Source organism: Falco punctatus (genome assembly GCF_963210335.1).
Source record: "Falco punctatus genome assembly, chromosome: 13".
Taxonomy (NCBI): Eukaryota; Metazoa; Chordata; class Aves; order Falconiformes; family Falconidae; genus Falco; species Falco punctatus.
Window position 1 is genome coordinate 20,089,923 of NC_137593.1, and position 25,382 is coordinate 20,115,304.

Below are 25,382 nucleotides of genomic sequence, written 5' to 3' on the forward strand. Positions count from 1 at the left end.
ACGGGCACAGAAAGGTTGACTTAACAAGGCAGTGTTGTACTCTGCCAGACCAACGCACTGCCTGCTTCTCCGGTGCTGTCAGCAGCACCGTGTAGGTATGAGCAGCGGAAATTCCCTCTTGTGCTTTGTCAGCTGAGGAGTTGGGGGCTGTCAGTTGGTGTTAAGGTTCACATGTGGTTTCCCAGGATTACACTTCTGTCCTGTCACGCCGCTGTGCCTGTGCCGTGATGCCGGAGCGGCAGCTGGCCTCCCTCCGATCCCCCTGGCAGCATTTGTGAGGGGTCAGACCCCAGCACCGTGTGAGGGGACAAGGCCGCAGGCTGCTGGCTTCCTTGTCCTGGCTGCTGAGGACATGGGCACAGCGGCCCCAGCCATGGGGGCATGGGAGAGGCCAGGGCGGCGAGAGGTGCCCTTCTGGCCAAAATCCTTGGACCTGTCACACCACCGCTGCCAGGACAGGGCCACATGGCACTGGAGGATGTTGCAGCCTTTGGCCTCACTGGCCTCCATCCCCTCACTCCCCCCCTTCATTGGCGGCCCTGCCAGGCTGGGCTTAGCCCCCATGGGCACCATGGCAGCTGGCTCCGCTTCCCAGTATCCCATCACAGCTGGCTCTGCTTCCCAGTATCCCACCCCAGCTGTCTCTGCTTCCCCGTATCCCGCCACAGCTGGCACCGCTTCCCTGTATCCCATCACAGCTGGCTCCGCTTCCCTTTATCCCACCACAGCTGGCACCGTTCCCCTTATCCCACCACAGCTGGCACCACTTCCCCATATCCCACCACAGCTGGCACCGTTCCCCTTATCCCACCACAGCTGGCACCACTTCCCCGTATCCCACCACAGCTGGCACCGTTCCCCTTATCCCACCACAGCTGGCACCACTTCCCAGTATCCCACCACAGCTGGCACCGTTCCCCTTAGCCAGCCACAGCTGGCACCGCTTGCCCGTATCCCACCACAGCTGGCACTGCTTCCCCCTCTCCCTCCACGGCCGCCGCCCCTCCCCGCGCTGCAGCAGAGGGGCTCGGGCTGCCGGTGGGGCTCGGGGGGGCGGCTAGGGCAGGGGCACCGGCGTGCCGGCGGGCAGATCTGGGGCGAGGGCACGCAGCCGGCCGTGCCCCCCACGACCGGCCCTACGGTGGAGGCACCGTCGCGCCGTCAGCCCGCGGCCGGGCGGGGCCGCTCCCCTCCGGCGGGCTCGGGGCCGGGCCGGCGCTCCCCGCCTCCGCTCGTCCCCCCGCCCCGCTCCGCAGGGGCGGCCGCGGGCAGCTCCCCCCGAGGCGGGCCGCCGCGGGGCTCGGCGGAGGGGCGGGCGGGGCGGGGCGGGCCGGGCCGCGGGCCCTATAAACACCGGGCGCCGCCGCGTTCTGGCCGAGCGGCGCGGTGCAGCGCAGCGGCTGCCGCGGTGGAAGCGGGCCGAGAGCCGCCGAGGGGAGGTGAGCGGGGGCCGGCTGGCCACGGCGCCGTGCCGCGGGGGCGGCGGCGGTGACCGGCGCAGCCGCTCGGCGCCCGGAGGAGAAGGGGGGTCGGGGCGGCGGGCGGGCGGGAGCCGAAGTTTCGTTGCTGACAACCCGGTGGCGGCGGGGGGCCGGGCCGGGCGGTACGCGGGTGCCGGCGGCCCCCGGGTGCTGTGCCTGCTGCCTGCTCCTGCCAGCCTCCCGGCGCCGGCTGCGTGGGTGCTTCTGGCGTGGCGAGTTTTTTCTTGCCGGTGGCTTTTTTCGGCAAGCGAGGGGGTGGTTGTGTTTGCCCCCCGGGAAGCGGTGTGCGGGCCGGGAGCCCCGCGCTGTGCCGGGCCGGGCGGGGGGCGCCGCTCGCCGCTGCCACCGACCCCGCGGCGGCACCTCCCTGGCACCGGCCTCGTCGCGAGAGCCTGGGAGCTGGAAGTTGCTCACTTTGCTGGTGCTAGACGGAGCTTGCTTTGCCTGTAGCGAAAAAAAAAATTGACTTAACTAAGATTTTCTGTATTGAGTGACAGAGAAACGAGAGAGACGTATTCACAGCCATTGCGGTTCGGGGAGGAAAGGGTGCGTGTATTCTCTAACTGAAACAGCGTTTGGGTAGTGTTGGTGCCATCAAATCGTGTGTTGGAGCAGAGAAGTGGTCAGCTAAAACTCCTGGCTCCCTTCTGGATAACGTGGGAGCGTGCTTCGTTTGCGGAGTGCTGGAAGGACTGGGAAATACGGAGTGAGCCTGGGAGAGAGACTCCTGGTTAAAATTATGTTCAAGGGTGTGCAGTGTGGGAGGAGCTGCACAGAGAAATAAAACCTCTGGAGATGCCATTGTGCGAGCAAATAGGTGCCGAGATGTCAGATTTCCCTTAAAACTCGGGAATACCAGTTTATGGCTTAGAGGCCTCAATGTGATTTTTGTTTCTCTTCCTATTTTTCATGCCTGCGTATGGTTCTGAAACGAGGTTTGGTTTCTGTGGTTTTAACTGCATTCTTGGGCAACTTCCTGGAAGAGAAACCTGGTGGACTGATTATTGTGTTTTTCACTGGGCTGAAAAAATGACTTCTCCCTTCACTTTCTCTTGTGTGAACGTTTAGTAACATCTTACCCCTTGCTCTCCACGGGAACTCATTAGAAGCCTGGTTTTGTAGGGACTATTCAGGAAATGTACGTAGGTGTGAGCAGCTGTGCCGTTAGTGTAGCTTTGAAAAAGGGGACAAGCTGTGGAAAACCATCAGCAAAGTGAAAACCAGCTGCATGCCTGCTGAGTGATCAGATAAATCTTTTAAGTGTGTGAGGTGAAGACCAATGCAAATAAAAAGGCAGAGTGATTAGGTAGATTGATTCAAATACATACAAGATGTGCTAGCTTGGAGTTCTAGCACTTTATGGGGTGTGATTAAACCTGTGAGAATAGCAGCTGATTGGCACAGGAGTAAACTTTGAGTAATGAATGCTAGTCCACAGCTTCTTTACAATTATGGACAAATTGTTCATCAGGCAATCTGTCAGCAAATGTTGTCACTGCTCTTAAGATGCTGAAAAGCTGTTTTTCTGGACATCAGCCTTGCGTCTGCTGCCTAGGTATCAGGATGTTATAAAAACTCATCTTTGGTTTGGATGGTGACATGGCCATCACGATAGACAACTGTCTGTATAGCTCAGTGTCCCTCACGTGGGAGGTGATATCACCTCATGTCAGTACAAAAAAGAAAGCGACAGGGATCTGCAGTGGATTCTGTTTCAAGGTGTACACAGAAGTGTTGAAGCTTCTGTTTGGTGTTGTCATTGACAACCAGGAGAATAGCATGTCTTAGTGGCATGCGGAGACTTTTAGTGTGGGTCTCTAAATTGCACAGCCAGAAGTGTGTTCCAGTCCTAAAGCTTCTTAATGGCATACTGCTAGACAGAAAGACATCAAGCAGCGAGCCCAGTTAAGTTGAACTAGGCATTTTTAGCCTAGATTGAACTGTATGTATATAAAAATAACCACCTCACCGTATTGCTAGGAATTAAAATGGAGACGCATATAAATTGCATTCATCTATAGTAAGGGAACAGTTCAGCGGGACCTCTGGCTAGAGAGTTCTGTTGTGGTGGTGGTGGACTCCATATCTACCTGGCTTGTGCAGCCAGTTGCAGCTTTTAATACTTGCTGGGCAACTGCTGTGTTCATGCTTGACAAAGCTGAGGCTCAGTAGAAGGTTTTTCTTGGAAGCTGGAGTTACGGTTGTCTAGACCGCTTGGATTGCTTAATCATGAGCATGCATGAGACAGTATGCTTTTGTAATATTAATTAGGGGGAAATCCAGCCTAATCATCAAAATGCTTCCAGTTAGTTGGTCTGTTAACTGGATTCTACTATTTTTGTAGGGTCAAAGGTTTTATACATGGGAAGACAGGAAAGATGGATTAATCATCACTAATCTGTAAAGTGTTGCTTGATGCAGTCATCTTTGTGTGCCTCTGGGCATCTTCCTAATCGCCTGTGACATAACTTACAAATCACGTTAAACAGCAAAGTATTAGCCTGTAAGTACCATGTAATTCCTATACTAACCATAACTAACCTTTAAATAAGCGGAGTGATACAAAATACTGCCTTGCTCTAGCTTTGGAGAGCAGGTAACATGGAGTAGCTAATCTCCTACGTATGAATTTAAAGATTGACAGTGTAAGTTAGAACTATGAAAATATAAAATTTTAAGTAAATGGCTTTGGTGTATGGAAATGGGAAAGGTGAATATGTACAACCATGTATGTGTTCAGGTGTGTCTCCTCTACAGTGGTTAAAATGAGGGGGTGGGAGGAGACCAGAAAGATGAAAATAAAGGTAGTAGCATTCTACAGCTGTAGCTACACAAACGTTTAGGCTGGCATGCTGTGGAAAAGAGCTGTCCTGTGTTCTGCTTTCTCCTGTCTCCTTGCTAGTACTAGGATCTAGTTCACTACTCGACTACATGAATGCTTCTGTAAGCATAGAGGAGATCACTGCTGAAGCTGGTGATCAGGGACAGGAAGAGGATGGAGCAACTTCAGTGGCAATGCTAGTATGAGCCATAGTTTCATGAGCTGTTTGTCATGACCTTGAAATACACTTATATGCAAACTGAAATGCTTTATTTGTCCTTTAACACCTCTTCTTGAGCAGCGTCTGTGGAAATGCATGAGTTTTGGCAGCTACTGTATCTTGCCTGTGGTCTGGTGTTCACCTTTAATAGCCAGAAACATGCTTCTGCTTGCATTTCCAGGCTGAAATCAGGAGATGACTCATGCTGGGGCCTGATACTTAAACCACTTTGTGGCATATTTATGAAAGCATGTTCATGTTGTGGATTGATCTCCCCGTGGTAGGAATCTGTCTTGCTGGCCATACTCGGCAACATGATGGAAAAACCATCAGGCATTCTCCTGTTCTCTTGCTGGGCTTTAGAAGCAGTGGCTCTGAACTTTTTAGTATCTTGGGACCTTGAGAGCAATTATAGAAGACATCAAGACTGACTACCAGCAGGCTCTGAAGACCCCCGCTCAAGGCTGTGTATGTAGCGGCCTCAGCATGCAGGTGGAAACTTTCTTTTTGAGCTATATTGGTTGTCAACAGACTCTAAGCTACAATTCTAAGCCACATTGGGGTTTCCAGCAGTAGTGTTGAGAAATGCTGGTACGCTTTAGCTCTGTTAGTTCAGCTGAGATGCAGATTGTAGCTGATGAACGTGAATTAATACATAGCTTTGACCAAGCTTTGTTTTCTTCTTAAATGCTGTTCTTGTTATTAATAATTTGAACTTTAAACACCCATTCCTGCAAAAGGGCATGTTGTGGTATTTAGTGATGGTCCTTGCTGTTTCAGAGATGGCTGTGTCACCTGGTCTGAACTGCAAGCTTCTGCTGACCAAAGGTTTTGAGTTGTTTTTGAGGCTGCTTGTTTTGTTTTAATAGGGGAGGGGCCATCTCTGTTGTTGGCTCTGACAGGTTACAGATACGAAAGCAAGAAGAGAACTGGTTGTTTCTTGAACTCTTCTTCCATTCTGGTATCTTCTTACTTTACATCTTTAAGCAATCTAAAAATCCTGCTCAGAAGTTGGTGGATTTATCTGTTGGCTATATGTTTCTCTCTGGCTGTATACCTTCCTGTTCCAGAAGTAGTTCATGGAGCTTTCTCAGCAATGGAGTGGGCTTGAGGCCTCCAGCTGCTCTGGCAGCTCAGCTGAAGAGGCTGCTTTCCCAGCTAATTGCCTGCTTCCTCTGAGGTTCGTCATCTGCGTTACAGAAATAGCGATGGACTGTGCGGAGGCTTCTCAGCCAACGCAGCTCACAGCTCAGCCTGCAAACTTTCAATCTGAACTGAATCAGATGGTTGAATATACCAGGTCATGACCCGCTCTTGCAGGATTCTTGTGCGTAGTTCATACTCAGTTGTCCCTTTTTTCCATGGAAATTTAGGTCTTGCCTTTCCAGAAACCTGTAGTAAAGTCAGTGGGATTAATCAGAAGTGAACTCAGGTTAATGGAAAGAGTATATTTTCTTAAATACAGGTCTTCTAAAGAGCTGTTAATTCTCTTGTTAACTGGCTAATGTAAATAGTCTTGCAGATGACTGAGGAGGTGTCTGTGAGAGTGTACAGTTAGGTACCCAGCACAGTGCTTGATTCCCGCATTCTTCCTGGGCGCAATTCCTACATCCTTACAGCTTCTGTGACTTTGGATGCTTTTGTAGTTGACTGGTTCTGCTTCTGACGTTAGCAGGGGCAGGGAGAAATGAACATAAGTAATCTGTAGGCTGTAAAGAAAAAATGTAAATATCCTTCTTGAGTACCCTTTAAACTAGTTCTGAAATGGTTGAGGACTCCACTGGAAAATGAATATGTATATGTGAGCTTAAGTCTTTCAGTGGTGCTGTCCTGGAGGCAGAAAATCAATATGCTTTTTTCATCTTCAACAGCTTTAATCCTTGACTACATTACACTAAGAGCTACACTTCTTGCCTAGTATTTCAGACAAGAACAGGGTTTCTAAACTTACTTGCAATTAGGAAGCAGTTGATTGTTAACATTGTACGGTATGATTGCTAAATAAAAGGCTAGTCACCTATCTGCAGATCTCAAACCACAAGTGCAGTAAATGGTTAGAACAGTGTTCCTGATCTCCCCCAGTATTTTGTCAGATGGTAGCAGATCCTAGTTACAAATGCTTTTAAATTTAAGGTCTTTAGATATCAATGAGTTTCTGTAAGTACAAGTCCTTATAAAAGCTCTTATTATTAACAGAGAATACTGGAGTTGTTCCAGCTTATTTTTATAGTGAAATGAGTGTATCAAATAACTCTAACTTTTACAGAACTGTCAACACTGTTATTACCATACTCTTACCTCTTGTAGGAGGAAGAGTAAGTGAAAACTTAGTAGTACTGAATTAATTTCATTAAGTGGGGTTTCTTCAAGGCTACTTGGAAGACTAAGAGCCTGTCTCTTACTTGTTATCAGTTGGGTATCTCTAACCAAAGCCAGCATAGGCTTTGGTTAGATATCATGGGGCTTATAAGTTCTGCCCTCTCTTAGCTTCCTAGAAGTACAGAAATGTTACTACTACATAGAAAACTCAATTTTCAGTTGTGCTGGTAGCCCAGACCAAACCGTAAGGTGTGGAATGGCAGAAACTGGACTTCATAGGGTGTTATCAAATAGGAAATAAAAGTACTTCTTTTGTAAACTAAACAAAAAAGGTGTAAAATCTAAAGGCAAACAGTCATCTGTTTTCTCCTCTGCAGCAGCTCATGTGCCTTGTGAAAATTTCAGTGAAGCTTTGACTATTGGTTTGAGGACTCAATTCCATGTCTTCTAGCTTTCATTATTTTTTACAAAGATATTTTTTTCTTTGCTTGACAGTTCTCTAGGTCTGAGTGTTACAGCTAACAGTAGCTTAACCCTTCTAGAAGAAGGATATGTACTGGGAAGTTCTTGATGTTCAATCTGCTCCAAGTACAGGTCTCCATGCAGTCTCCAAGTGGCCATGGCCATCTCAACAGGGCTGCTTCTACTCTTTCAGCCTGGTACATGCAGGAGATGGGGCATGTGTTGCTGGCCAGCGGATTAAAATATACCCTGGGAGAAGAGCAGCAAGTTTGTTTGCTCTGCAGGGGTGTAGAGGTGCAACAGTCCTGGTGTCAGTTGTGTCCTGCAACAGGTGGGAATGAGTAAGTGTACTGGATTTCCCTTTAATATTCTTTAGGGAAGAAAGAGGGTCAAATACTACAGGAGAAGTGAGGGTTAAGGTAAATGTGATGGTAAAGTACCTAAGACACCAGCCGGTGTTAGTCCAGCACCTTGTGAAATTAATTCATAAATCTGTGCTTATGCAGCCCATTACCAAAGAGTTAATACCCTGTACCTCATTAATGGGAGCTTGCAGTCCTGTAGGTTTGCTGTTGTTTCTTAATGAGCCTGTACTTGCATAGTGAGCATTGTTAATGTACAGTAAATGTGGGAGCTGTGGCTCCATGAGGCTTTTCTTCCACAAAAACTTAAAATGGGAGTGTGGGTTATGGACCTGCTGCTAAGTTTTAAGAAAATGCTTTAATCACTGAACCATTGTTCCCTTCACTGGGGTGAATTGAGAGCAAGAGGGTATAGCTTCACTGCTGTGTTGTGAAACACCACTGTGCTGCATCTTTTTGGGAAACTGGTTCTGCAGCATTAGTCATGATGGGCTGACTGTCCCATGCTGTTTCTTCATTATGTTAAAATAACCACATTGCATAAAGAACTTGTAATCAACAAACCCACTTATTTAATAAAGGGGCACCAGTAAATTAAAAATATAATTTTCTTTAATCTTCCTGATATGGTGAGACTTGATAATAGATCTTAGAGGAAGAAGGCTGTGGAAACTGCTTTAAATACAGGAGTAAATAACACATGGAAAACTTAACTATAGTTGTTGAGCCTACTGTAATGAGCAAACACAGATAAAACTTGAAAATGGTGGTAGAACTGTAAAGCCCTAGAACTCTCTGTAAGCCCCCTGCCCTGTCATTGCAGCAAACTGTATTGGCTTCATGAAGCAGAGCTAAAGTTGTCTCTTGAGATTATATATAAATGAGAGATGTAAGTAAAAGCAAAGGATAAATAAATGCCTATCTGTGTTCTCACAACTCTAAACAGTGCTTGTGTAGTTGTATGGTTACAACTGAGTGGTGAAATTAAAAGCTGTCTCTGGTCAACTTTTACAAGGACCAATTTCACATGTAGTGAACCACCATGTGCAACCACCAAATGGTGGAGAGAGAAAACCAGTCCGGCTTGTGAACTGAAAACTCTAGTTGTGAAGCTACAGTAAGTTTAAATGGAGCTTGTCTCTCTGTCCTTCACGCTAAATAGAACCCCCCAAAAAGTGGTGGTCAGGATTCTTCATATAGAAGCACTAAATTCTAACTTTCTGCTCATGTGGGAACTGTGCTTGGACAAAGAGATGGTTCCTATCTGGGGCCAGCCAGTTCTACAAGCTGACGCTCTGCTGGGAAATTCCCCCTTGGCAGGGGAGGCTGGTTGGACACAGTGAAAGGGAGGCATTCCAGATGGAGGCAGTCCATCTTGAAACAAACACAAATGCACTAACAAAAGAGAGAGAATTGGAAATAGTGAAAAGATTAAGGGTAAGAAGAAAGCCTCAGAACTGGTACCAGTTTTTTTGCATGGTAATGTTGCAACGTTGGCTGTAGTGCTGAGGTCAGACCAGTATCTTAACATACAAAATGCTTTTTCTAAAAAAAACTTCCAGCTTATCTCTGCACAATTTCTGTTTATCTCATATTGACAGTAGCTTACTCCTCTTCAGAGCTCTGTTAAGTACTGAGCTGTTTAAAAGCTAGCAATCATCCTTAGTGACGCTCTGCATGTACTAAACCTTCAAGGTATTGAGTAATAAAAATCTTTTGTTAGATATTTTTCATGTGACATCACATGTTGATACAATGTGGCTTTTATTTTTGTGACTGTGGGGTTTTTCCTTACTACTTTAAAGCAGAAAGCACTGGAAACAAGTTATTAGATAAAAGGGAAGAGCCAACATTCAGGATGTACCAGAAAACCCAGAGGAAAACAAAATATTTCCCAGCTCTGTCTTGTGGAAGAAGTCACTTCTGAACTCACCTGCATTCAGACCAAACCCAAAATCATGTTTAGACGTAGCAGAGGCCAAGTGACATGGTAGGAGAGGATGCTGAAGGCTTTAGGATATAAGAAGCTTAGGCAGAAGGGGAGTTGTGAACACCTGTGATGGGGAGAGAAGCCTACCAATGGGCTTGAGTGTTTTAATGTACTGCCAAGTGTGCATCATCCGAAAAACAATACTCAGCATGTGACCTTCCCATTGCAACTAGAGTGGTCTCATTGCTTTGGAGAAACAATTGCTGTGTGCTCAGCCGGCTCCTTAAGTGACTGTTAACAAGTTTGGTTGAGTATTTATTCAGTCCTGCTGGAGAGAGTTAGTTAAATGCCTGAAGTGAAACTGCTTTCTTTGAGCTCGCATGTCAGTTGAAGTTAAGACTTTAAAATTAGTAGCACAGATGGCACTGACGGGGAAACATCAACATCTCAAGCTTTGAGAAGTCCCTGAATGTTTGTTCCAGGCAGAGTTTCTCCGGGCATAGAGGCTGCCCAGTGCCTGCCATGTGGGTTCAGGGGCTCTGAGCTTTTTTGGCTCAATACAGCAAGACCAGCAATGCTGCAACACTCTGCTTTTCAGTTTTACTCTGTTCAACTGTGCCTGCTGCTCTTTCAGTTACAGCTATTCGCAGAAGTGAAGTCTGGTGTCTAAACTTCCTTATGCTTGATACATCTTTAAAGAAATTGCAGAATCAGTCTTGCAGCTGTAAGAATGAGCCTTTTGCTTTAAGTCAGGTTTCAAAATAAACACTTAGAGGTGCCTCAGAATACTAACATATATTAGTGCAGTGGGTGCAGATATCAAAATCTATATACAGTAAACTATTTCTTCCTCAATTAACTTCTTCAAAGTGTTCTTCAGTCTCTCTGAGACGGGTCTTTTCTCTGCCTTGCGTTTTGAAGTTGGATATTTTTTTATCTTATGGTTTTGCCTCTGTCTCTGAACCAAACTAACTTCTCTTCCTCTTGGGAAAAGTGCAGCAGCTCAGTCTGGCTCTCTCAAAACAGTCTTTCCTAAGCTAGTGCTTTGCTGTAGGAGAATCTCCATGCTCAGCAGCTTTTTGTGCCTGGGGCTGAAGACTTAACTTTTCCCTGCTCCACCAAATGCCTTTCTAGACCCAGATCAAACAGTCCATATTAATGTAACTATGTACTGAGCATTCTGTAAATGCAGGCCAAAAGCATTGTGTCCTTTTTGTTGACATAAATACTTCCATAACTTCAGCCAAAAACTTAACTATGCATTATGTGGGTGATCTGATTAGCTGAGCCTAGTGAGAGTTGAGTAGCTGCCTAGCATGTATGAGGACTAGTGTTTGCAACACTCTAGAGGCTGAGGTCATCTGGAGATTGGTAGCCTGAAGACATTTTGTCATCTGTCATGAAACAACACAAAACTACCAGCACAGATAAGACATGCTGTGGTGCTCCTCTCCTGCCTTCCCCAGAGCTCTCTGGCTGGACTAACTGTCTCAAAATATGCAGCAGCTTAAACTGGGCTCTGCAGTTGGACACGGGTAGTAACTACTAATTTAGCATGGTGTACAGGACTTGGTATGGCGCTGTTCAGCAGGGCAGATGGACTAATGGAGGTCTCAGTATGCTCGCTGTAGACAAGGCATTCCTAATGCAGCTGAATACATGATACTGTCATCTGTTTTGTTCAGAAGTGTTAGTGTTAGGAACTAGATTCGAGTAGCAAATTTAATTTTTTTTGGTTTTATTACTCTCTAGGTGCATTTCTCTGTGTCAGTATTTCCATTTGCTATTTAGAATTAAGTTGTGGGATGCTGTCCTTCCTATTAGTTCTCAATCTAAGAAGCAGACAGCCTACCTTGAAGAGGGATTATTTTTTTTAGACCAGCATCTTTCAAAAGCCCACATTTATGTAAATTAATTTGCCTATACACCTTCCTCCTTCTCAGTTAACTTTGTGAAAAAAATATAAAGATCATAGGCAAAGAAATGCCTGGCTTGTGTTTTTTGTTTGGCTTTCTGAAGCATTAGATTGAAATTTAACCATCACTATGTTTTTTAGCCTAAGCATTATGAAAGCTTGTTGAAAGAGTGTTGCTATTCTGTATAGCAGGTCAACTGTTTTCCATCCTACATCCTTTTGGATTTTTTCTCCTTGTACTCTACTTTGGCTCTCTCTTTCAGGATATGCAAATGTACTTGTTACTGAACTGCATAGAGGCTGGATATTCTGAAATACAGAAGCATTAGTAATGTGAATGCCAGTTCTGCTCGAAGATGAAATTGGCTTCTCAGTTAAGTGGTTAAGCTGTGCAGTGGGCATGGCAGGGCCAAAAAGTGACTGCTCTAGTGCCAAAAAGCATTTTTACTTTTTTCTCCCTGTGGTCAAAGCACTGCACAACCTTGTTTCACTTACTGAGCAGGTATCTGCTAGAGATTGTGCTCCAAAATGGAGACCAGCTTGCCTTAATGGTGCAGCAGGAGGAGAGGTTAGGCAAGCATGGGGGAGACCTCTGGGGAAATCGGGTGCAGCAGGTAATAGTTTTTTCCCTGAAACAAAAAAAAAGCAAAACTAAAATCCTGTAGCAGTGGCCTTGGGAGCAGTTGAGTTGTTTTGACAAGACTTCACGCATGTGTCATAGGGAAAATACAAGGCTGCTGGTAGCTGTCACCCTGAGTTTGGCAGGGGCCTTCACCAGTGAAGTAGAAAACTTGGGACTTGCAATATATTGTGGTAGAGGCAGAAAGAGAAATATCTGACTTCAATTAAGCTTGTGCAGATGCAGTAGTACATAAATGACAATGAAACATTGCTTTATTTGGTCTCATAGAAGTGTCACTCCTGTCTCATAATACACTTCTGGCAATGTAATAAGTCAAGGGTGGATACACTCAAAAGAGCCTTAACTCTTCTGGGTTGCTGGCTGGATCAGATGGAGCTGTCTCAAAAGCAAGGTTTTCAAATTGTGTGCTTGGTGGTTGTTGCCTGTCACTATTTGTGGTCCCATCACTATGTCAGACAGGCTGTATTGCACCAGCATTAACTTCTTCCCTGTAATCACATTTACTAAATCTCTAGTAGTTGTGGGGCTTTGTGGTTTGGGGTTTTTTTGGCCAAGTTACTAGGTAAAGGTAGAAGTCTGATTAATATTGTGATTAAGAATTTTTGTTTAAACTGCCCCTTGCGTCTCTGGGTAGGGAGGAGATATGGTCACCATGCCACCAAAGAAAACTCTTAAACCTAAAACCTAGCTTTTTGTGGGGTGGCAAGTCATACTTGCCTCCTGCAAGGCAGCATTGCCATCCGTGTAGAGCTGCTGCCTGGGAGAGAGCAAAGCCTTCCCCCTAAGAACAGAACTAGAGATTGATTTCATGCTAGTATCAAAACAAATAGGAATATCCTTAACATTTTTTATTTTAAAAGTGCAAGTTCACTTTCCCTGTTAGGCTGCTGGTCTTGCACGCAACCACTTCCCACTGTAGGCGGTGGTGTGGGCTGCGGGACAGACGTAGGAAGTGATTTGTGTAACCTGCTTCATGGGCTGAGGTGGCATTTGGGTTTTGCTCCAGCAGGGCTCCACTGCAGCTGGCCACAGCCAGTCTTGTTTGCCGGCTGAGCTTGAGTAGTGCCAGTTGATGGCTGGTATGGAGCACCTTCGGAAGGAATTGTACTCCAGTGACTCCAGAACTGCTTGAGGGATTAGTAGGTTGATGGGAAAGACTTAATTAGTGGGTGTGCTGTTAAACTGCTTTGTAGGACAGCGTTTTCACTTTTTCTTGCATAACTTAGTCTGACAGGTTCCTCAGGTCACAGCTATATTAACAGTTGGGCCGGGGGGAGGAAGATGCCTCAACTCCTGCACTGTTTCATGTTCAGCATTTGGTTTATTCTGTGCTACAATGGCAAACTGACTAAGCCAGTTCTGTCCCCTGAAATGGCACAGAAGAAAGTAGAAATGCTGTATCTGTTACTTTCAAGTCAAAGTACATGCTATAAAGATGATTACGTGAATCTGCACAAACACCAGCTGGTTTTCTGATAATCAAGTACTGTGGCACGGTTTGAACTCCCAGCGTAGGTAGGCTGAGCGATGGCAGAGCTCCTTGGCGCGGGACACCCTTTCGTGGGAGTGGGAGGTGGCTGGGAATAATGCCTCAGCTGAAAGGCTCTGCCCACCTGAACGCTGCCTCTGTGCTGGCCTCTGGCTCAGGCTGCTGGAGCCAGAAAAGCAAGTGTGTGGTGCTGAGCAGAGGGCTCAAGGGAAGGAAACACCTATTTCTGGTTTTTTGTGTGGTATGCAAACTGTATTTTCATCAGTGGTATACTGTCTGCAGCCTGGTTAGACTGCACTGAGCTAGGGAACTAGTTGACTCATCAGTATGTTTGAGAGACTAATGCTGAAGTGTGCTCTTGGAGCACCAAAGTTGGCTCGGTTGGTCTGGAAAGCGACGTCAGGACTCTTGAACTGTGCAACTGAAACTTCTTAAAACAAATGTTGTGATTGAACCTTTCAAAAGTGAGCCGGGAACCTAATTTCATGAAATAGGAGTTTATTGCATGACTGTTCCTCTAAGTACCTGTTTGCACTCGCAAAAAAGGGTTTTGAACACACATCCATGAAGAAGAAATACAGCCTAGTAGTTACAGCACCCAGTGCGTAAGATTTGGGCTTGATTGTCTAATCAGCTGCTGAGATGTCCTGGACAACCGTTGGTGCTGCATGTGCCTCAGTTCCTATGAGGTCATGGGTGTAATGATACTGAATTCTGTTAGGTGTTGGGTCTATAGATTGGCCCATTTTTGAATGTGAATTTCCTTCTGCATTTATTAGCTGCTGAATTTTCTTAAATGGAAAAGTACAGGCTAAAATCCAAAACAAACTTTGCATTTTAAAAATCTAAAAGTCTTTCTCTATTCCCATTATGGAAAATGCCAGTTATGCAGCTAACTCTTATTATTCTAGACAGGTGTAAATTCCCACAACAGAAGGTCTGTTTGCATATGTATACATGCTTCTGTTCACTGCAGAAAATGATCTATCAAATGTACTGTACATCACACTTTAGTGGGCGAGGACCATATCATAAGGCTCTTAGTGCTAATTTATCCTAAAGGGCAGTTCAAATAGAATGCCAAGATGCCAATTAACGGAAACATAAAACTGTGAACTTGTATATGGTGGGAGGTAGTCTCCCAACTTGGTGGCTTTTGTCCTGTTATATAGTCAATGATATCTGGCTATTTCATGGTTATCTCTGCTTCTGGAAACACCTAGACCTAAGATACTGGTAGCAGTAAAATGCAGCTGTGGGTCCTGTTGCCAGAGCTCTGTGAATGGTGTGTGGAGTATGTGTAGGACTCGCCTGGCCTTTAGGTAAACAAGAATTTCGGCTGAAAATAAAAATGCTGTACTTGTGAAAGCTGACTTAACTTTCCCCTCTTGTTCTCTTACAGGTAGCTCCAACCAGAAATCATGAACAGGCACTTCCCACTTCTCTTTGTTCTTGGGACTTTAACATCTGTATGTTCCCAGTTCAGTTTTTATCCTTTGGAGGAACTTAGCTCTGATGTTGGAATCCAGGTCTTCAATCAGATAGTGAAAGCTAAGCCTCAGGACAATGTTGTTGTTTCTCCTCATGGGATTGCATCAGTCCTGGGGGTGTTGCAGCTGGGTGCTGATGGCAAGACAAAGAAGCAGCTGACAACTATGATGAGATACAGTGTAAATGGTCAGTGATTCCTAAGGTGGTTTTGGGTGTGTTTTGTCAGAATCCTCATGCTGTTTTGAGATGGCTTTCAAAGTGTGGTAGATTGCATCATAAACCAATTAACTCTGTTTACCAAAGCACAAAATGGTCACACTTGAAATTAATTGGCCATTTTAATATTGATGTGTGCATATACTTGAACTGGCTTATAAGCAGCTTTGTTTATGACTTCAGGGCCCTGGCTAGAACTGCCTTCATCCTTGCAAAACTGATTTTCCAGAACAGTGTGGATGGCAGTCCAGTGCCAGCATGATGCGGGAAGGTTGCAGTACCCAGTTTGAGGCTGTACTGAACAGCCCTTAATGTGCCACTCATTAGATAACAGATCACATTACTCTACCCCATGTTCAAAGTGATGCAAACTCTAACCATACGATTGATACTTCCACTTTGATGTTCTTCAGCTTTGTTCATTTGTGTTTCTGCTGTCAGGATCCCTGAATCTATAGTTCTTGTAGTGCCCTCTTCTTGAAACAGCCATTTCTGGTTGTCTCTCTGCCTGACACTGCATGCATCTGTATTTATATTCCTCTGCCAATGTCTGCCCCTCGAGAGGGTGTAGGCTGAAGGTTCTTGCTGCTTTACTTTGCATGCTGAGTATTTCTGTGAATGTTTGCCAGCAAGACTTAACATCTTAGTGCCAGCATTCTGCCTTACTTCCAGGAATAGGAAGCCTTCCAAGAGGTAAGTGCACGTTTAAATCTTGAGCAGTATTGTCATGTAACACATCCCGTCTTCATTTGCTTTGCTGTTTTGGTTCTGGGTTTGAAGTACAGCAAAACGATTTGTCAGCTTAAGATCTAAGTGTTGTAGATTGAAATCTCTTCATGGGATAATCAACTTTAGGAGCATTTGAATACTCAAAATATAAATACTTGCAAAAATCTTGAAGTGATATACCAACTGGTTCTATTTGGCCTGCAGGCTTTCTAATCCTAACTGTAAGACACAGAGGTTCTCAAACTCCTTAAAAGGTAGCCAGTACCTTCTTACAGAGACTTGTCATGGGATGCTACCTATCTCTTTGCACAGATCTCCTCTACTTTTGTTAATTATTGCCTTACATTCCTTTTGGCAACTATAGCAACTGCTTCTTTGGAAAGGTAATAGTTGAAAAACATTTAATTTATCTTTAGCTGTCTTTTAATGCAATTTAGCAGCAGGAAGCAAAGAGGAGAGCCAGCATCATGAGACCAGCCAGCTCTCCCCGGACCACCAGCAAGTGCTCCGTGGACCACCAGTGGTCCACAGAATACAGTTTGAGAACCTCTGTTATGGTATGTTCTCCAAAATAATTTCTCCATAATACTGGAGAGTGAACACATAGAAACTCATACAAATAGTACTGCTAAAGCATTCATGATACGTGAAACAGCAAAGCCATCTGAGGCTTTTTCTTATATGCAGCTAAGAGAATAACTCTTAATTTATTCACTTCATATCTCTCTGATTTCAAGTTTGTCTACATAAGGAAGTGGTCTAGAAATGTTTCTGCTTAAATTTTACTGGGAAACAGAGGGAGCCCATCAATAACTGCTACAAAACCAGCCACCCAGGGATCTTGTTCAGTGTAATGGTTGAACATGAAGTTGCCTGCCTGGCGATAGCTTTCCTGTGTAGACAAGCACTCATTCATAAGCCGTAACAACGGGGAGAACTGGCTATGGTGAACATAGCAGTTCTTCTGTGCTGCCATATGCCTTCTCTCAGATACGGTGAAGGAGCTAGCAAGCACTCAATATGAGCTGCTTTCAGGTCCTAAGGATCTTGACTATAAGCACTGGTACCTACTGTTTTCCCTTTTTTCTGTTTTTTTAAGGCAAGCTCATGTGTTAAGGGATTGATTCCTGCTTGTAGCTAATTTAGGCCAGGGCCTAGTCTTTAAGGAACCGAAGGCTGCCAAGATTTATGAGGTTCAAGTAAGGCTTCCTTTATTTTCCAGTAAATGGGAAGGAAAGATGATGAGAAAACAACTTTTGCTTTGCACTCTGAGGTTCAAGACCACCTGTATAATCTTGCAGAGCTGTTGGGTCTGAGTGAGCAGGCTGAGCCCTTGACTTTGTCACAGTCACAGAAATGGCAGGTGACCTGGGCATATGATACAAAATACACTTCAGAACAGTCTGTTCTATGGGAGAGTGTGGTTATGTAGCTCTGCAGTAAGACTTGAACCTTGGTATTATCCCCAGCCTGTCTGTAGCATTCCGAGCAGCCAGCTAGAGGGACAGCTGGCATAACAGTGAAGGTTGCCTTTTTGCTGGGAAACAGTAGTGTGCTTCAGATGAGATATCAGAAATGAGTATTTTGGAAGGCCTCTCAGAATGCCTGCTTTGGTCTCCTTGTCTAGTCTAGCACTTAATGTCTGACCTTTCATGTAATGAATAGTTGCATGTAAGCTAACTGTTTGTTCATCATCTTATTCTAAATTAAACTTGCTGTTCTTTCCGACTAGGAGTTGGTAAAGCCTTAAAGAAGATAAACAGGCTCATAGTCTCAAAAAAGAATAAAGACATTGTTACAATTGCTAATGCAGTGTTTGCAAAGAGTGGCTTTAAAATGGAAGTGCCTTTTGTTACAAGGAACAAAGAGGTGTTTCAGTGCAGTGTCAAGAGTGTGGACTTTGAAGACCCAAATGCAGCATGCGATTCCATCAACCAGTGGGTGAAAAATGAAACGAGGGGTGAGTATTGGCAAGTGCATTCTGCGTGTGGCAGGGTGGTGTCCGAAACATCTCAGATTCGGATGGAAAGATGGGGAGGTAGAAAAAGCTCTGTTGCAGCTGAAAACAGTCTTTAAGCTGGCATTAGTGTGATGTTTTAGAGCTGGTGAGCCAGGAATGGGCAGTCTCACTGCCCCAACATGTGTGCCTGTCTAGTGGCCTTGAGGATTGTACATAGTTTGTGTGTCCATCTGCCCATGGTATCAGGGTTGCTTCTACTGTTCTTCGCCTTCATACAACTGGTGAGAAATCCAAGCAGAGTTCTCCTGGGGCTGTGCTTTCTCAAACATAAATGTGCTTTCAAGCAAGTCAGACGTTTGACTTGGTAAATCAGACTCATGGAAAGCTGTAGAGCAGTTCAATTTTTGCTCTTGCTGCCCTAAACCCTTACAAGGTATGGCAATGTTCTTGGGAGTCATGTTTAATAGAAGATTGTTAATTAACCCTGCTGTGACAGAATTCCTCCTGGTTCGAGTCTCTTGGCATCTAGTTGTCAAGCTTTACATATGCTAAAGCCAGAGATCATGTTTTACAACATACTCATAGTCTAGGTGAACTACATGTTAAAACCAGTGCCTCCTGGATGTGAGGAGTATGTTAATGATGTTGGATGTGGTATTTGTGTATTTGTAATGGGGCAGTCAAAATTCTTTCTCTACCACATCACCAGTTTTGCATAGCAATGTTGCGAGCAGTGTGTGAATGGGGAAGTGCTTCATCTGAAACTGTTATTGCTGTAACATAGTCTTAGATATGCTCACCTGCTGAGAAGTGTAAGGCCCTGTTAGTTACAACATCAGCCTATTGATTAGCAAGGTATACTTGCTTTCTAATTATCGTAAAGGTTTACTTTTTGACAAAGAATACAGCTGGCTTTATGAACCTTATATGTGTTGCCCTGTGAGGAGTTGGCACCCTAACAAATCTAGAGGCCTAAAATAGTATGTGCTTCAGGTTCTTAAAGAGCAGTTGTCCAGTGTTGACAGCAAATACTCAGACTTTCTTTTTCTTCTAGGTATGATTGATCAGGTTGTAGCTCCAGATGATATTGATGGCAGTTTGACCAGACTGGTTCTAGTAAATGCTGTGTATTTCAAGGGCTTATGGAAATCGCGATTTAGACCTGAAAATACAAAGAAACGTCCATTTTATGGAGCTGATGGGAAGACCTACCAAGTTCCTATGCTGTCCCAGTTATCTATCTTCCGCTGTGGTAAGCTCAGTAACTCCCACTACTATCAAAATGATTATAAAATTTTCTTTTCCTTCCAACTGAAACAAGTTTGCTGTACATGTGGTTTAATGGTATTGCTTATTCCAGCTGATGTAGGAGGGTTTGTGTTGAAGTATCTCATACTGCTGAGGTATAGATGAGCTTGCTGTGCAAGGTATTTAACAGTTGCTTAAGGCTGAATACTCTGTCAAAGTACTTGCCTTACCCTGTTTTCCTTTAAAAAGGAAAATCTGAAGTACTCAAACTGAGAAGTTTGCAGTAAGAAGAAATCCTTATTTTTTTAAGAGGTGAGAATAAAGGAAAACTGCCAACAGAAACAGAACTCTGAGGTTTATCTGGTGATCTGTGTATGAAAGAAAGGTTGAAGTCGAATCAATCTGTAGTTTACTGTATAATAAAGAAGCAGGACTTGCACTGTCCGTAGTCCTGTGGGAGCCAGAGAAGCACGGGGTTAGCATGTTGGCTATATCTCTCAAGGTGTGAAGCTGCTCTTCAAATTTAAATTGAGTCACTAGTGAAAAGAAGTTCAGCAGGTTCAGCCAGACTTCCATCAGAGACTCTCAGAGCTGACATAGGCGGCTGGATGTGACTGACAGTGTGCTTCAGCACTTTAGCAGTGCAGCCCTGTGGGGATTTTATTGGTCAAAGACTGAAGCTGTGATAAAAGGACGTTTTCTCTTGCATCCTTCCAAGAATAGAGCAGTGCTGCCTGGAACTTGCTTCCATATGTGCTAAACACAGCCTGAAAAATAGGGCTGAGAATACAACTTTTTAAGTCAAAAAACAAAGACCCGCTGTGCTTTTAAATGCTTAATTTTACTGTCAATAGTGCTCAACTAATACTAGTAGACTTGTGTTGAAAGTAAACAGCTGTAATACTGTCTCAAACCCATGTATTAAAGCAGATATAATATAATACTTTGAGATAATAGCTGGAAGCATTAGCTGGGCGAGGTGGGGAAGCCTATGGCAGCATATACTAATCTGTAGCGTTTGAAAGAAGTTCATAGCTTAAGACAGGCTTTGGCAAGACTATTATCTTAAAGGCTTTTGGCTTTGGATTCTAATGCTGGGTCAGCACTATGTTGGCCTATGTTTAAGCTAGAAAAGCTATTTAGGCTAGAAAGGAATGAGAAATATGGCTGAGTTAAGGCTCATTTTAGGTTGGGTATCTCAGGATTTCTTAATGCAGGACTTCTATCTTATTAATGCTTGCAAATGGGTCTGTAAAAGCTTAAGCATCTTAAATCCCATCAGTTGACTGTGAAGATGAACTCCCCTCCTGTTTGATATGCCATGGTAGTAACAATAGTAGTTTGCAGCACATCAGGGTACTTTAATGTTGGATAGTTTGCCTTTTGTTACTGTCCTGTAGCTGACTTATGCAACCAGTATTTTGATCTGTAGGCCCTTCTCTGAGAACTACTGTCATAATAAAAAGAAACAATCAAACTACCAGGCCTGACACAATTACTGCAAAAAAAAAGTGCAATGTTGCCAGTTTTCTAGCAATATGAGCTCAGTCAAGGCAGGTTGCATGGTGCTGGCAACAAAATTAAATTCCTAATGAAGATGTTGATTTGTCAGCCTGGGCTGACAAGTGCAGGCTTACATGAAGAAAGTGGAAAGATAATAAGATCTTATTGCTATCCAAAAACTCTCCCAGAAACCCTGTCTGTAGTTAAACTGACAAGTTTTCACTTGAAGCTCCTATAATTCTTCCAGTCACGTACCAGAAATCCCACAGTAAGCAAAGGGAGCTTGGAGGAGAGGGTTGCTCAAAGACAGTCTTCCCAGCGCTTGCTGTAACTCTTGGAGACATTGCTATCCTTCTCATCTAACTGGCCTCCTGCACTGCCTCAAAGTGGCTGCTCTCCACTACCTTGAAGGGCTGAAGACTGCTTCCTAATGAGATCCTTATTAAGCAAGAAAATGAAGTAAATGCAACAGACTACTACAAGCAGGAGCTCTTCCACTAACTCCTAGAGGAAAAAGAGCTTCTCTACTAGTTCTCTTCAGTTTGGAAAGATGGTCTGGGTTTTGTTGCTTCTTTTTGTTGTTTCTCTGTGCTCAGTTGGTTCTGGAACAGTTGGTATCTGAAGGAGAGCTGATTTACAGACCTTGTCATTTCTGACATGGCTGGCTTGCCACTCTGGGCAGATGAGGTTTGCTTGGGAAGCAGTATGTGTGTCAAACTCAAATGAGTATTTGCTTCATGGTGTCATCCTATCTTTGCTTTTTGTCAAACTAGCGTCTGTACAGAGCCCATACAGTTAGAAGTGTTGCCTGCCTTCCTGCTAGGCAGTCTTGACTACTTAGTTCTAATACATGGGCAAAGCTTTCATAACAGACTGTTATAGCAGTAGGTATCTGAAGGTAAAATAGAAATTTGAGGCTGTGTAAAAAAAAAAAAAAAAAAAAAAAAAAAAAAAAACCCAAATGATGGCTCATCAGCTTTGCTTATTTTTTTAGGCACTACAAGTACTCCAAATGAGCTGTGGTACAATATCATTGAGTTGCCATACCATGGTGAAATGATAAGCATGTTGATTGCTCTGCCTACTGAAAGCACAACGCCACTCTCTGCTATCATTCCCCACATCAGCACAAAAACCATAGGAAGCTGGATGACCACCATGGTAGCAAAAAGAGTGCAGGTTATTTTACCCAAGTAAGTATTAACATAACCAATTTCTCTTTCAGGGAATGTTTTGGGGATCATATACATATCTTTTCTGATATAGAAGCAAGAGTGCTTAAGATAACTTTCCGTTGTGATACTGATGCGTTTTTTTGTTTGTTCCAACAGATTTACAGCAGTAGCAGAAACAGACTTAAAGGACCCTCTGAAAGCACTTGGTATTACAGATATGTTTGACCAGTCAAAGGCAAACTTTGCAAAAATAACAAGTAAGTTATTTTTTTGGAATCCATAGTGGTCCTTGTTGATAGTTTCTGGCACTGAATAAAGTGCTGGTTTTACCAGTGCAGTTATTGGTTTTGTCTTGGATAAGTGTTACCATGACATTGGAGCTAAGTTCTATTTTGTAGCCAGCCAAGCATGGCTGCTTGCTTCTGTTGAACTCTGCAGTGGCTTTCTTCCCGTTGTCTTCCATTACAGCAATAAATCATGTTGGTCAGCTTCATAAGACTTGTTATTACAACCTGAGGGTCTCAAGCATTGTCTAAAATCTATGGCAGGACTTCTAACAATACCGTACTTTAGAGCGTAAAATACTGCAGTTGCAGTGTTTATAACTTCTCCCTCAAGTATGTTTGGTGACTCTTTCTTGAACTGTAGGAAAGCTCAAGGACTAAATTCCCAGTCTAAGGAGCTGAACCAACACAGAGCTGTAAATAGTCTGAAAACAAAGTGTACACTTTTTTTGAACTCATGGCTCTAAAATGCCATCTTAGTTCTATTCTCTGCTTCCATTAAACTCCTGATGAGCTTCTACAGAGAGATCTAACAAAAAAACCCTGCTTCATGCTGGTTTAATTTGAAAATAAATTCCTGTTTCATTGACAGCAAGGTGTCTTGCTAGTGCTTTTTTCTCCCATGATGCTGAGATAAATGGGATTCAAGTAAACAAATGACTGAAAAAATATGCTAATTAAAATTAAAAATGCAAGTGGACTTTTAACTTAAACCATCAAATAAGAAAACTTAGTAAATGCAGAGGAGTAAGATGTTATTCTCTATTTTTTTGTAATTACAAAAAATGATTGTATTCAAAGGTATTACTATCAGTGTTTTTTTGCTGCAGCTTCAAGATTTCAGCAGGATTGCAGTAGCTTTATTATTCTGAGCCATGCTAGAATGGCTACTAGCCACAGTGTACATCGGGACTCTTGCAGCTAGCTTTACTGAAAGTGCTGGTTTTGTTTGGTTTTTCAGGAACAGAAGGTCTTCATGTATCTCATGTTCTGCAAAAGACAAAAATTGAAGTTAGTGAAGATGGAACCAAAGCTTCTGCAGCAACAAGTAAGCAACTGTACTGATAACTCAGACGCAGGAAAACTGTATAAGGCTATACCACTAAGCAGAGATAGCCCACTTTGAGACCATTGCGTGAATGTGCTCTGACTTGAGATCAGTTGATTTTATTTTTTAGGCAATTCCTCAGAAAAATCCCAACTTGCCAATATTGATCAGACTATTGATATACTCTAAGAAATGTAAACAGGCTTATTTTTTAGAGAAGTGTCTTCTGATCACTAATAGTTTGGCCACCAACGTAATGTCCTGGCAAGGTGGCAAAGAGGACTAAGCTACCACATCCTCTGGGTGACAACCTTCCTTCCAGCTTTCTGTGGGCTTTGTGTTGTGTCTTTTTAATATGGTTCCTATAAGAATAACATGGGACCTGTGTGGCTTTAAATGTCCAGGTTGGAGGGTTTTAGGCATTTGTCTCTACCTGTGCAAGCTTCTAGTAAACACTAGGAAACTTCACTTTGACAGAATATATAATGTGTTGTTACTTGTTTCTCTAACTTTTAAACCTTCTCTTCCCTGCAAGCTGCAATTTTAATAGCCAGGTCATCCCCTCCTTGGTTCATAGTAGATAGGCCATTTGTCTTTTTCATCCGGCACAACCCTACAGGTAAGGAGCATTTGTATGTACTTTTTGGCTTAGAAGTTGGGTATCAGCTATGCAATAGGAACAACAGTCTGGAGCTACTGAGTAACTATTGCCTTAAAAAAATTCTGCAAGTATTTTTTATGCCTTTAATACTAGGTTATTTTACTTGGAATACAATTCAGAACAGGAAAAAAACATAAATATTGGCTGCCAAGTCAACAGAAATAAGCATGGCAGGTTCATGGGTACAAAAGAACAGTCTGTAATAGTCATAGTTTTCCTGAATGGAGAGGAAATAACTGAGTGCATTGGTGAATAGGATCCAGCTTTCTGATGGACAGTAAAATAGTGCTAGGGCAAAGGCTAGAATAGGGGCTTCAGGGATCTAGGGTGTTACACCAGCCTGTTGTGAACAGAAGTCAGTGTTCAAGCAAAGAAACCATGATCGCTATGGGTTGACTCTCAAAGAGCAGAGCTGTCCCAGTTACTTTGAGTAACTCTTCTGCTTCTTGCAGTGATGTGTGGATGATACTACTAGTTAGTAAGGAACAAGATGCAGCTGCCAGCACTAGGGGAAGAGTAGGCTCCTGGCAGCTGTCCCCATCCTGAGGCTCCACAGAGCATCAACAGAACTGTGTGTCTCTAGAAATATGAGCTGGCCACCTATCCAAACATACGCTTCCCTGGGCTCACAGACTTGAGGGAGGCTAGACGAGACTGTGATGAGGTAGCTCAGCTGTGCTGTGTGACTTTGTTAAACGTTTCCATGAAAGAACAGTATTTACAGACTGTGGTAATCCTTGTTTTCATTTCATCCCTCAGGCACAATCTTGTTTATGGGACAAATAAACAAACCTTGAATGTGGAAAAGACTTTCTTCAAGAAGTAAACACTCCTGTGACACACCCCAGTTCTGTTAAATATTTTGTACGCTACTCTTTGACTTCACTCAAGAGCTAGTTTTAACTGCTGACTAGGTTTTGAAACGGGAGTCGATGTAGTTCTGGCTTTGGGGGGAAAATACAGATTGAAAACTACGGTATTTCTTCAAAATGTCTAAAAGATTCTCTAAACTACTGAATGGTTACCTATGCTAACAAACTCTTGAGCTTTTTCTGTATCTACTAAGAATTTTATGTATGGCTTTTGTGAGAGGATTTTAACAGAATGATAGATGTTTCTATTAATGTTGGTTTCTTGTGTGTGGAAAGTCTAACTTTTGTAATACCACTTATCAAGACTACTTTTTGTTCTTGAGTATCTTGGTACCTGGATATTCTTGGTAGAAATAGATTAAAGTTCTAGCAATTTTTATATAGTGCATGTATCACTGAGAGTTTTAAAACTAATGTGGTGTTCAATACACATCGCATTGTCTGTCTTATTGTAATGTAAACTTGTCATTGCTAGTATACACTTTCTATTGGATTTAAATTTTATATTTGTTTTTGTACAAAGGAAAAAATAAAAGTGCATTATGAACAGTCA

The 25,382-nt window shown here is 43.6% G+C and overlaps 1 protein-coding gene across 4 annotated transcripts; it reads left to right on the forward strand.

Annotated features, from left to right (window-relative positions):
- Nucleotides 1–1,277: 1,277 nt before the first annotated feature.
- Nucleotides 1,278–25,382, forward strand: SERPINE2 (serpin family E member 2). 4 transcript variants are annotated; one of them, XM_080409011.1, is made up of 11 exons: nt 1,278–1,439; nt 3,826–3,984; nt 15,045–15,319; nt 16,516–16,635; nt 17,811–18,038; nt 19,093–19,290; nt 21,784–21,982; nt 22,121–22,221; nt 23,210–23,296; nt 23,832–23,915; nt 24,717–25,382. In XM_080409011.1, exons 3-11 carry the CDS (start codon nt 15,064–15,066, stop codon nt 24,752–24,754), a joined length of 1,311 nt encoding a protein of 436 aa, XP_080265137.1. In that variant the 5' UTR covers nt 1,278–1,439; nt 3,826–3,984; nt 15,045–15,063; the 3' UTR covers nt 24,755–25,382. The 4 variants fall into 4 exon arrangements, with proteins under 4 accessions (XP_080265137.1, XP_080265138.1, XP_080265136.1 ...); XM_080409012.1 differs by lacking the exon at nt 3,826–3,984 and having other exon boundaries at nt 1,279–1,439; nt 16,519–16,635; XM_080409010.1 differs by lacking the exon at nt 3,826–3,984 and having other exon boundaries at nt 1,280–1,439.